Source organism: Acanthaster planci, linkage group LG05 (assembly GCF_054643075.1).
Source record: "Acanthaster planci isolate LZ-2023a linkage group LG05, COTS_SCS, whole genome shotgun sequence".
Classification (NCBI taxonomy): domain Eukaryota; kingdom Metazoa; phylum Echinodermata; class Asteroidea; order Valvatida; family Acanthasteridae; genus Acanthaster; species Acanthaster planci.
The window spans coordinates 19667029-19680598 of record NC_141781.1 but is presented as its reverse complement, the minus strand read 5'-3'; the positions used below and the strand labels follow the sequence as shown (position 1 = coordinate 19680598).

General features: G+C 38.7%; 1 protein-coding gene and 1 long non-coding RNA gene across 12 annotated transcripts in view; one reads left to right on the top strand and one right to left on the bottom strand.

The window, feature by feature from the left end:
- The first annotated feature begins 141 nt into the window (after positions 1–141).
- On the top strand, positions 142–3149 carry LOC147799200 (uncharacterized). Its single transcript, XR_015425342.1, has 2 exons — positions 142–1184; positions 1960–3149. It is a non-coding gene; the product is annotated as an uncharacterized LOC147799200 (long non-coding RNA).
- LOC147799198 (uncharacterized) overlaps positions 1204–13570 on the bottom strand; it is a 98945-nt gene continuing 86578 nt past the window's right edge. For 7 of the 11 annotated variants that reach the window (XM_087137176.1, XM_087137175.1, XM_087137174.1 and 4 more), the window contains 2 exons: positions 11207–11330; positions 4244–10421 (listed from right to left, as the gene is read on the bottom strand). In XM_087137176.1, coding sequence (XP_086993302.1) covers positions 7874–9211 — 1338 coding nt within the window. In that variant the 5' untranslated portion in view covers positions 9212–10421; positions 11207–11330 and the 3' untranslated portion in view covers positions 4244–7873. Of the gene's footprint in view, positions 2132–3521; positions 3593–4243; positions 10422–11206; positions 11331–11761; positions 12068–13570 lie in introns of those variants that run through there. The other 4 variants (XM_087137172.1, XM_087137170.1, XM_087137178.1 and 1 more) reach the window with 3 other exon arrangements.

The window sequence follows — 13570 nt, the reverse complement described above, 5'->3', positions numbered from 1 at the left end:
AGAATTGAAGCAGAAAATATCGAAAAACTCGCCTTTAAAAGCAGTTCAGACTACAAAATGACACTTTTTGCAGAGGAAATTGAATAATAAATCTAACTATAGTTTCAAAATTCCGAAATTAGCTGGGATAAAAAAGTTGGCTTTTCAGGACTGGCTGGTTCCACGCTTAAACTTTCTCCAGCCTGCCGTTGATGGCGCTATAACATTTAAAGTCAGACAGACTTTGAGAGTGGACTTGTGCGTCCTTTCTCCGAAAGAAAACAATTTTAATCAAAACAATCGAAACTTTCAGAAAAATCTTATTTTTTTTACTAAAACAAACTGATATCTTTATTGTATTTTTCCCCTTGGGAATTAAGACCAGAAAGTGAAATATACGGAATTCTCGGGACACTTTGCTAGCTAAATAGCCAACGCGTGCATTTTGCACACATGACACATACACCGTGGACTTTCAATGGTATAGCGCCACCAACGTCGGAGAGGAGAAAGTTTTAACGTGGAACCAGCAATTCCTGAAAAGCCAACTTTTTTGTCCGGGCGAATTTTGAATTTTTGAAACTATGATTTGGTTTGTTATTCAATTTCCTCTGCAAAAAGTGTCATTTTGTAGTCTGAACTGCTTTTAAAGGCGAGTTTTTCGATATTTTCTGCTTCAATTCTCCCCATTGTTGTTCACCCAAGCGTAACGAAAGATAGCGGCGTTTAATCCTCCGTAAGCCTCCGAACATTTTATTGTTTGGGAAAGACCGAACAAAGGAATCCAACAAAAGAAGTGGTCTCTTTTTCAGCCGAGGTACCATTCTGTGTATGTGTATGGAAAGGGAAGCAGTGTGCAAAACGGCTCGTATTCGCCTCTAATTCCCCGTACAGACCGCGTGGGTTCCCTTTTCATTCATCCTATTCCTTTCGCGGCACACCTTTCCTCCTCTCTTTCTATTGGCTCCTTGAAATCACGTGGTTTTCTAGAATCTATTAGTATTGCGTATATTCCTGTCATTTCGTCGGCGGGTTTTCAGCCGAACAGTATCGTACCGTCAGTCTCCCGGTGTTGCCAACATAACACGTGCATTTATAACCTTGCTATGACGCTCAGAATGCACAAGATCTGAATATATCTTTATGCAGTTACTTTATTTCTTCTAAAATTCTACATAATCGTCCAATGTGAACAACTGGCTACTGTAAGTACTGACTTCAAAATAACATTTCAAGGGCAACAGTTTAATTTCCTTTCCTCAAAATAAAAACTGGGTGTGGCACACTGAAGTCAAATTCCTCAGTCTTACTTTCAGCCTTGTGTAGGTCACAAGTTGAGTTTATTTTTCATTACTAGTTGCTGGTTCATTCCAAGTGTCTCTTAAGCTTTCTCAAAACTTTTCCCAGAAAAAAACGTTGCACCCTTGCTCCACTTGAACGGTTGTGAACAAAGTCTATTGGGGAAAATTTTTCTCAGTTACAAATTCATGTCTTTCCATCAGTTCTCTGACTGACCTTTATTCGAGTGATATGATGGCAAAACGTGGAGGCAATTTACCCTTTCAGTTTTCCTCAATAATGGAGTCAAATATTTGTTCATGTGGGAAAGATGTTCTTCGATAAAAATGTGACAGCTAAAACTACAGAATCAACTTGTCCTTTATATTTTCGGAAATGACAATGTGAACCAATTTTTAACTGGAGACAAGCGTACACTTGAGATCAAACTAGTGCACCTTTTGGCTTTGATTTCTCAAAATCAAACCGTGCAACGACTTTTGTCAAGTAAGAATCTTTAAAAAGCTAATTTAGCTTGAAAAAATTGAATAACTTATTGCAGTAAAAATAAAGGAAGATCCATAACACAGCCTCGTGTGAATAGTGATCAAAGAACACTGTAAGATGTAAATTCAATTTATACATGGAATTCAGTTTTAAAGCTCAAATATTTCTCTACTTTTCCCCTTCATCTGCAACGAGTCCATCTTCACATCGGGTCCTTTCCGTACTCCAACATCTGTGTGATCTTCAAGCTACTCCTGCCTTCAATAAGATGGACCAATTGATGTAGGACGTTGCTGAAGACATCTTGAACTCAATCTCGTAATGAGGAGACACTGAAGACGACAGACAGCCAAGCTGAAATTCCTGCCTGGACAAGAGAAATGAAGCAAATTCAAGCACTTTCAAATCTAAAGAGAATTTGTTTTCAAATGAACTCCACCATTTTGATCGCCTTGGCAGATGTGCATTTGAGCAAAGATTTTACTTTACTCGAAAAGTTCCTCGAGCAACGCAATGGTTGACTTTTCAATGAATCTAGAACAATTGACTTTAAAACACCTCGGCTAGATAGTTTTAAAAGAATTTTTAAAGTTGCCCTTGCAAATCCTTAAAATGGAACAACAGACTCCTACAGTGAATTCCACTTTATCAAATTGCCAAGAAGATTCACGAGTGAACTTCAGCATGAACTCTAACTTTCAAGAATGATTTATACCAAGACTTGCTGGTAACATTTTGTAGAATGAAAAAAAAAGTTTGGTTTTGGAGTGTCTGGTGCACTCCTGGTGTGTTTGAAGATTCTTATACTGAGGTAAAGACTTGCTCCAATTTCTGAGACAACCTTTACTAGCTTTCCAATGCCTTCCCCTATAAGCCATAAATAACTCATAGCAATTGCTAGTGCATACACAGTCCTTGTGGCATAAACTGTCAGAAACTTTCAGTATCATTAATTCTAACTCGGTATGTAAACACTGTGCACACAAGTCCTTACACAATTCTTTCAACGGAAATTGGAGCATTTTTCGACCTCATCCGTACTCAAACATTTACTTCCAAGATGAGGCTTTGCCAGCTGATGTTCCACAACCTTTCAGAAATGTTTCGTTCATAAATCAGTCTTGCCATGTCAAAGTTTGATTATTTCTGAGGCGCCCACAAAGAAAATCATGGAAAAATATTTGTGCTTTGAATCTCATTGCCCCAAATTATCAACAGAATATTTGAAAAGCAATTGCAGAGAGTGAACTTTTGACAAATTCATAATTCATAGCCTTGTTATCGCTTATGTTTTCAAAACAGCTTAGAAAGTACATCGACTGTAAAGTAAAAACCATGTCATGCACCCAAAACTCGGAAACAAAATAAAAATAGCAGCACAGATAGCTTGCCTTAACATCAACTGGCAATTTCTCAACTAAGTGGTCAACCAAGGATATTTGTAACCTGTTACTGAAATGGCGAGTCTATTTGTTGACGGACATGCCCAGAAAAAGATCCAAAGCACATTGAAATCAAAATAACTGCTGCCAAGCTCTTAATGCAAATTCAAATCAGAAGTCTTTCAAATGATTCACTATTTTATCAAATGCGCTTGCAAGTTGCAAAGTACCATTCCAAAATGTATATTGACAATACATTGTCTTTTCGACAATTGAACAGCCAACAAGTAATTTCAAAGATGAATACAGGGATGATTTAATTATTCAGACTCGTTGAAGGTAACAGGTTACAAAATTTAAGGTATTGCTTCTTACCTTGTATCAAGTGACCTTTGACCAATGAAGCTTGCGTCTATGTTATTGTGCAGTGACTGGCTCCGTTATTCCTGCAAAAAATTAAATTGAAAATTAGTATCAAATCCATTCAGGCGCGTGAGCTAGAACAAAAACTGACAACATCCCAGGTTCGGGCGTGCATCTCGGTGATAAACCTAAAACAGTCCCCATTTTGGTTCAAAGGTCACTGATTAAGGTAGGCAATGATACCTTGCATGGCTACAGTGAATTTGGATATGCGTCCTATGACCTAACCTTGGGTAGTTTGTATATGGTCTCCATGTATAGAGGTTGTATACAAATTACAAAGGTGTGGCCATAGATATGCATATTCATGATGCAATGTAGCCACTTTAGGGGAGGAGCCAGAAATATGTGCATAGTAGGGGAACTACAAAGGTTTCTGGAGTTGAACTTTGACACTAGAAACTTTTGCAGTTGCCCTTCCAAGACCATGCGCGAGTTTCTGGGTCCATCCTCTAAAGAATTATCCTTGATTGACTATTTTCTAGACGCCCTTCCCTCCTTGCATAGAGAGGGATTTTTTTTTCTGTGAGAAATAAAGACAAAGGACACCTTATTCAAATTTTCTGTGTGAATTTATTCTAGGGGACCCCTTTTCATGTTTTTCTAAGAAAAAAAAAAAAAAAAAAAGCAGCAGTGTTGTGCTAAATATACATTTGCTGGTTGGCGCCCTCTACTGTCTGGGGCGTGTGACTGTCTGTGGCCCAGGTACTATGGTTGATATGCCTACTGTTTCGGAAAATCCACTGATGTGTCACTGGCACTCTGCACCACTGGTATCCTGCACTACATAATTAAAATGCATTTCACTTCATTAAACTAGCAAACAATGGCCAAAAACAAAGGTCAGAAAGGATTCACTGTTGCCAACCTAATCTTTGCTGAGTCTGTATGGGGTGTTTCACGGACGTCATCCCCTGATCGGGCAACCAGGCTGCAAAATTTATGAATGTGTTTTGGAAGTGAATTTTTTTTGAAAAAAAAAATGAGAAAGCTGTTTTGAATTGGACTTTTCTACTTCATCTCCAGTGGAGTCCTGGACCACCAAAATGACAACCACCTCAGCCTAGATGATGACATGCGAATCAGAAAAACACATTCTAACATGGCAGGCTACTTTACAATTTGACTACATTTTGGAGAAAAATTATCCTGAAAAACCCCACTCTCTCAAGACGTTGTTCCACTGAATCAAATGCACTGAAGTGCAGTTCTGGTAGATAATTTTGTTTTGACTTGTGATGGAAGAACCACACAATCTATGAGAATTTCACCGAGTAACATTTCCCAAATTTGTCTGCAATTTTTGTTGTTTTGAAAAACAAACCCCACAACATTCCATGTTTAGACAGTGTGACCGACAAATAATTGTGCGTGATAAGCAGAAAAAAGCTGTGTGGTTCAGTTTTCCTTCTTACCAGAAGTCTGGCAAAGCCTCTTAGGCGATACTGTAGATGACATTGGATTTGTTAATGGTCTACTCCTATGAAAAATATTCTACATTTATTCCTATCATTTTATATTCCTATCATCATATTATAAATTCAGAGCCACAGAGCAAAATATTCATCCTCGGGATAAACAGACACTTTTCATGGAACTAACTAAATTGTTAACTTTTCATAATCTTCCTTCAACTAAGATTACAATCACTTTAAACACCCTGATGTACAAAATCTAATGAATTCAATCCAATGTGCTTTAGACTAAACCTGTAACACCTGTTAATATTCTGCTTACATTGTTTGACAGCTAAACATGTATCTGATACTGCAAACTCAACAATAAGTTGCACTTTGCCTCTGACCTCCTTAATACTAGAAAAAAGAAACACATTTTCTTTAACTTAAACGAGTGCAATAACACTTAATTAATGACAAGTGAGTGGCATTCCTGGAAATCTGCCCAAATGACTATGTTCAAACATCTCCAATGTTAATGGTCACATACATCTAGCTAACTTCCTCTAACAGATATGATTGTTAATGTTGATATTAAATACAAAGATTCCATTTAACCCTAACAGCCCTGAATCCTCCAATTTTAATATGATTTTGCACACACCCTAGGGAGTTACGGTTAATAGGATAATCTAAGATTTATCGTTAAATGCTTTCAAAACATTGTTTGTTTAAGGTTACTTCTACTTGACTAAAGACTCATTTTTTGCACTTTGATTTTAACTTTTTAGAATGTTTACACTTTGAGGATGCCCCTATCAATTACCTCCAAATCCTGATGTAAGTTTATTGTAAATTTAAACTATACATTTTTCCTGACAACAGTAACTTATCCGGTTACCAATCTTTCATGTTTCATGAGAATGTTATATTTTATCTTGTATTCGCTGAGGGACAGGTATTGTTGTTAGTAATGCTGAGTACTCCAGTAGACATAAACAATAATCAATCCTATCATTTGACTATCCTCAGGAGAATTAAACACTTACAGAGAACCACCTCACCTTGTAGTCCTAATCATTAACTACGAAGTTTAACTCTCTAGAAGAATTTCATTACTATTTGAATCCTGAAACAGAAATTTAATTATTTTTAAAAGATTTTGAGATTTCCATGAACAGAACTAAACCTTCGTTTTATAAACTATCCTATCAAAATTGCTTTCTTGAAATTATGTTTTGCTTGTCCAGTTTGACATGGAAACAATGAGGTACTTCTTCACCTTTCTTAAATTTACTTGTGGTGAACCAAATTGACACTTTTAAACACTACGTTAGATGATCCTTTGTTGCTAATGCAGACCTATCAGTACCATTTCCTACGCACCATAAACCTTTATACTGTCTACTCAGTTTTACTCCTTTCGTTAGCAATCCCAATGTCATCTTTGATACCACCTTTAAGAATACAATTACCTCCAAAACAAATAAAACCCAAACTGAAATAATTTTGTAGAAGTTAGGTAAAGTTGAGCAGCCATATTCGAATGTCTTTCCTCCAAATCTCACACCAACACCTGAGAAGAAGCCACTATCACTCATCAGGTCTAGAGCCCCCTCAAATCAGAAGCAGATGTCCTCTTTGATAAAGGTTTGGTCATCATGACCCTGCCAAAAAAAGCAGCCTGTTTACACAGGAACAAAGAGTGACGGGTACCAACTTAGGATAACAAAATGATCAAAAAATGGTGAAAAAAAGTGCAATGGTCCTCAGTCCGTCACACCAAGCCATACAGGGACCCCAAAGACTTAAGTAAGCAACAAGAATCCTTTCTTTCCTATTCTTGAGAGTTTGAGATTTTTGGGTGAAATAGCATGTCAATTATGTGAGGCAGGACACCGATGGGTTAGAGCACCGGCGACACATACAGTCAATTTCTCTAAACAATAGGTATATCAACCACAGTACCTGGGCCACAGACTGCCACACACCCCAGACAGTAGAGGGCGCCGACCAACAAACGTATGTTTAGCACAACACTGCTGCTTGTACATGCATGTAGAATGGGATTTCATAAATACATTAAAAAGACATTTTGGAAACATTTGTTAAGTAAGATAATGTGAGAACCACTCCCTTGACACAAGCCATTCTGAAAACAATTCTGAAAAATAGTTTCTGTAAATACACACTGTTGATAAATAAAACAAATAAATATATGTAAGTTGAACAAATTTTCAAAACTACACCACATCATGCATGAACTGCAGAAACGTGGACAATGATTTGTAAATTTCAAGGTTTTAGATTCTACTAAAATTGCTGTACTTAAACAATTTCTGTTTGGAATTTTGAAAAGTGTTTGTCTTGGGGTCTGTGTCTGAGATTCAATTTGTGGGAGTGATTCTCATCAATATGCAATAACAAACATCCAAAGGTATGGTTCAAAACATCAAGCATCATCAATTTGTAGCTGATCAGAACACAGCTCTTAGAGCTGGAATCTTACGCGCAATCAGCAAACCGACTTAAATGCAATGGTTTTGACATTGTCTTCGAGTCAATGAAATGGCTAAATTAATAAGCAGTGCACATCTGTGTTTAAAATGTACCCAAAAAGTCACTGTTCTCTAAATTCTGAGATTTCAAAATTCAAAATTTTCAAAAAGGAAAACTTATAAAAACATCTTATAAATGTAAAAATATGTTCTTGGAAATCTTTACTATAATCGTAACACTTGAATTCTTGAACCATACTTTTGATCATATCCCTTGAGATGGATCCATGGGGATGTGTTTGGAAAATCCAAAAACAGGAAACAGAAAAAAAAGCAAACTTACACACCAGAAATGGATAATTATGACATCCTTACACACAGCAGGGACAAAGTTGGAAACATCTGTACATCAGGGAAGGGACAAAGTTGGAAACATCCCCACACCAGGGCAAGGACAAAGTTGGAAACATCCCCACACCAGGGCAGGGGCAAAGTTGGACACATCCCCACACCAGGGCAAGGACAAAGTTGGGCACATCCCCACACCAGGGGAGGGACAAAGTTGGACACATCCCCACACCAGGGGAGGGACAAAGTTGGGCACATCCCCACACCAGGGCAGGGACAAAGTTGGACACATCCCCACACCAAGGCAGGGACAAAGTTGGACACATCCCCACACCAGGGCAAGGACAAAGTTGGACACATCCCCACACCAGGGCAAGGACAAAGTTGGACACATCCCCACACCAAGGCAGGGGCAAAGTTGGACACATCCCCACACCAGGGCAGGGGCAAAGTTGGACACATCCCCACACCAGGGCAAGGACAAAGTTGGGCACATCCCCACACCAGGGGAGGGACAAAGTTGGACACATCCCCACACCAGGGGAGGGACAAAGTTGGACACATCCCCACACCAGGGCAGGGACAAAGTTGGACACATCCCCACACCAAGGCAGGGGCAAAGTTGGACACATCCCCACACCAGGGCAAGGACAAAGTTGGACACATCCCCACACCAGGGCAAGGACAAAGTTGGACACATCCCCACACCAAGGCAGGGGCAAAGTTGGACACATCCCCACACCAGGGCAGGGGCAAAGTTGGACACATCCCCACACCAGGGCAAGGACAAAGTTGGACACATCCCCACACCAGGGCAAGGACAAAGTTGGACACATCCCCACACCAGGGCAAGGACAAAGTTGGACACATCCCCACACCAGGGCAAGGACAAAGTTGGAAACATCCCCACACCAGGGCAGGGACAAAGTTGGACACATCCCCACACCAGGGCAGGGACAAAGTTGGACACATCCCCACACCAGGGCAGGGACAGAGTTGGATACATCCCTAAATCAAGGAAGGACCAAAGTTGGACACAACCCCACACCAGGGCAGGGACAGAGTTGGAGACATCCCCAAACCAGGGCAGGGGCAAAGTTGGAAGCATCTGCACACCAGGGCAGGGACAAAGTTGGAAGCATCCCCACACCAGGGCAGGGGCAAAGTTGGACACATCTCCACACCAGGGCAGGGACAAAGTTGGAAGCATCCCCACACCAGGGCAGGGGCAAAGTCGGAAGCATCCCCACACCAGGGAAGGGACAAGGTTGGACACATCCCCACACCAGGGGAGGGCAATGAACAATGAAGAATTTCTCAACATCTCTGTACAAGGGAAGACATCAGTTGAAGTATCATACACAAGAAAAGGCCAAGAATGTAAGAGATATACCAACATGAGAGATAAAAAAGACCATTCACTGAACACAGCATGGATCCATCTCAGTATAGTTTAAAAAATGTTTACCAGGAAAACTCAACGAATAGCAATCTTTGTTAGTTGTTTCAATAATTTAAAATTTCGATCTGTATACTGTTCTTTGTCTCGGAATTTTGTCAATATTTAACTTGAAACTTATAAACTTTGTACAACTTTTTTTGGGGGGGGATCAGTCTGATGTTTATTAAAGTGTATGCTTTTATGCAATAATTCTGAGTTATATGATGTACATACTTTTTGCAATGTCACTGGATTCATTTGAGTTTTCCTGTAACACTTTATGATTTTCCAAGAATGAAAAACACAACAATATCTCATGTATCACTTGCAGAAAAAGAAGAAATAAATTTATCCTCAAGCAAACTTGACAAACAATGTTAGGGCAAGTACCATCATCACTGAGTTATTTATCACAGGTAAATGCAAGGTAAGATGATATCATACAACTGTATCAACCAATCAGCATTAACAATTTGAGTTTGCTTGAAGATAAAAGGCATTACAGACATTTACAAAACAAAAGCTTAAAAACCTATCCAAGGTTTTTTACTCCTTTCCTTGTGAAGTTATTTTGCTTTTGCTATCAATGGGACTTGATTTTGTGTTCAGCATTTCATAGATAAAAACAACCGCTCTGGTGGAAATTTGGATACTCATCAGACTAAAGACTGACGTTTGGAAATGATCCAAAATTTTGGAAGAGTGCATATATTCCATGTTGTTATGTTTTTCTCTTTCATCAACTCAAGATGGGCTAACTTTCTGTTCTAAAGATTGGAGTAAAAATCTAGGATAGCTCAAAAAAGGTTCCAAAATATCCAAGTTTACATCATAATGACCTTTCAAAATCACTTAAATCTGAAATGTTCTACTTCAGAACAAACTTTCAAAAATCTTCCTGTTTTTGCTTTTTGATCCTGGTCAAACATGTAACCATACACATGCATTGAAAGAAAAAAATAAACTGAAGATTTTTAAGAATATATCTCCTTAATTTGAGGAAAGGTCAGTGATAAACTAGGATATTTTTGACACCTTAAAAACTGCAAATGTACAAATGATTCTTTTTTTACATTTCTGATGAAAACGGACGGCTGGACTTGGAATCTCTGGAGGCAAAGCTGTTGTCATGGTAATGAAGGATGTTGCTGTTTATCACGCTGTTTACCTGCAATGACGGTAAGGAGAAAATAAAGTTTCAAGTGAGAAATGCATCACTGGAAACAAATCTAAAACAAAACTCTAAGTACGTCTATTTCACTTTGAAAGTCTGTGCCAAGTTTTCAAACACAATAACACAGGAAGCTTAATTATTCCACAATGAAGCAATTACATAGTACAATAAAACAGAAACAGACTAGCTATTTTCTGTTTATTTTTAATACCATCACATTCACAAATCACTCATTGTGGGATTAATTTGTTCCAAATCTTCCAAAGGCCACCAGTATTGTGATGATAATAAGGAAGTTATTGCTTTAATTCAAACCAGTGAATCAGAAAGTATCCAATGGCCAATGTTTGAGCAACAACCTCCTGTCTGAATGACTTCTTTATTACGTCCCAGAAAATCTACACATACCAGTCCAAGGTTAACTCTAAGACTTTGTCTTACCGTAGGTCTACGTATGTATACAACACTATAAGCATGTGACACTGGATATAGGAGCCTCAGTCATGAGACTTTTGGTATGAACAATTTGCCAAGAGGTCATTCAGAGTTTTTAATGACACAAAGCAACTTGGACTAATTTTAACTGAAACTAGACACAAGAGACTGGGTAACTTGGACCAAGCTTTGTTATATGTATTTCATCTTTCAAAGGAGTGTTTTAAGTCCTGAAGCCCCAAATTTTAATTAAAAAAATTTTCACATACATGTACGCTAGAGGTTAGAGTCGGTATAAAAAGAACACTAACTTGTAATAAAACTACATTGTATGTTGAACTCACCTTGCAAGAAATGGCTGGTTGTATTTGTCTTCAAGGGGTTCTCTTGGACAGGTCAGGATGATAGCCTCACAATGGTCAAGGGTCAAAGGTACCACAAAACATTTGTCATTTTGTGGGGATTTACCTAAAAGGAAATCGTCAAGGAATTTAAGCAAAAGGGATGCACAAAGTGGAGCCAAGAAAATGTTTTAATTTCAAGAAAACATAAAAACCTTGTAACTACTAACAATCCCCTGGCTCAGCTATATGTATGAATAATATTGTGAGGTTTTCAATTTCTTTGATGATCTATTTCCATTTACATGTACAGTGGAGAACTATTCATTCGGAAATCAAGACAGGCATGGTGGGGTTAGAAAGATGTTTTTATCTGCATTTGTGAGTAGTACTTGCAGGTTGTGTCTGAGGCTTCATAAGACCTCACCTCAACATGATTTGCATTAAAAGATGACAGTGACTGTGTGGAAATGACAAGGCATATTTGATAAATATAAAAGGGGGAAATCCATCCTAAGGTACACATCAAAAGCCTTTGAGCTTTAGTATGCAGCCTACCTGTGCTAATCCACTGCATGATTGGTATAGATAAGTAACACTGATGCCTGACTACTTGCTGGTTATCTAGCATGACTGGCTTGAAAGATGACTGGCTGGTTGGTAGGCTGATTGGTTGACAAGATGACTGGCTGGTTGGCAGGCTGATTGGTGCACAAGATGACTGGCTGGTTGGTAGCTGATTGGTGCACAAGATGACTGGCTGGTTGGTAGGCTGATTGGTCAACGGTGTTGTCATCTGACATGGAATGACCTTATTGAGTTGGCTCACTGATGGCAGGCAACATGACACCTGTTCCAAGTCTCCTGTAAAAGATCAGCCAATGAAAACAATAAAGCACTTGAACAGTAGTCGCATATCTGAGTTTTTTAACCCAACCTCTCCAGCCTACCTTGGCCAGAAAACCTGTAGACACATTACTTTGCATCATTTTTCAAAGTGGCTTGCCTGCCCTGTGTGAAAAGATCTGACAGGTCTCCCCAAGGCCAAAAGCCTGGGAGTCTGTGGTTGCCAGTCACTTCAAGATCCAAAAGTGGCACCGTTCAGAGGGACTAGATCCCATGGTCTCAGCATGGCCAGTTTGTTCAGCTGCTGCTGACTGCCAAGTGCATCAGATTGAATCAGACTTTTTCACCTGATGGGGTTAGGGTTCAAGGCCACAAAACATATTTCACCCCTCATCAGTAAGCCTGGTAATTACGTGTACATCTCAATTTTTCAAGGCTAACGTCAGACGATGGCCAGTCTACCAGGCTACCCCCGTCTCGATGTTCAAACTAGAAAAAAATTTGAAATTTTGCAGAAAAAAGGGTTCTGCGAGCCCTGTATTTTTGAATTAGGCTTTCTCACCTAAAGTTTATTTATTCACCTGAACTGCAACTCCTCTGCTGTTCTTGTTTTTGAATTTTGGTCTTCATTTTGTCCTTTCAACAGTCACTGCAATTCATTTGCCACACAGATTCAATCTCAACAGTCACTGCAATTCATTTGCTACACAGATTCAATCTCAATAAGCAAATACAGTCACATTCTTGTTAGTCTCAATAGGTGATAAATGCCAAGATTCCAATGAGTGTTTTACAAGTAGCTTTGTGTCTGGAAACTAGACACACATGATGAAGCCTTATGCACCAGTGAATAAACTTAAATTATAACTCCAAAGTGCTTGTCTCAAGTTGCGCATCATTTGTTGCTTGTGAAGTAATGATTTCAAACTCCATCCCAACAAGTTACATGTATTGTAGTTTGCTACTTTCAACACTGTTTAAGATAATCATGCTCTGGAGAAAGAAACATTTCACACTAATAACAATTATAAAACTGCATTGATATAGTGCATTATGAATTAAAGATTCCTCAATGGGCTTTACAAACAAAAACTTGATCCTTAATCATATTCCAACACTCAAAATCATATGATGATAATATACACATGTACATTTAAAATCCCTAATTATAATATAGCACAAATTAAACAGGCCGGCTAAAAAACAGGAAATAGTTTAGGAATTGCAGCTCAAGCAAATTAATTGAACTGCTTGGTTGAGTGAAGCCATTACCAGAGAAATACATGTAGGGCTCCTAGGAATCTAATCTAAAATGTACAATGTACATGTACTGTACACACTTTTGGAGTTCTGGCAACTTACGTTGCCCCATTGGGGAATTAAGAAAAGACGTGATATGAACTTACATTTTGCACTTCTAGATGTACATACCAAAAATGCAATCTCTTTTCCTAGGTGTAAATGTGACTCAGCATACATGTAATAGGATACATGTATGTACATGTATGCACATTTACACAG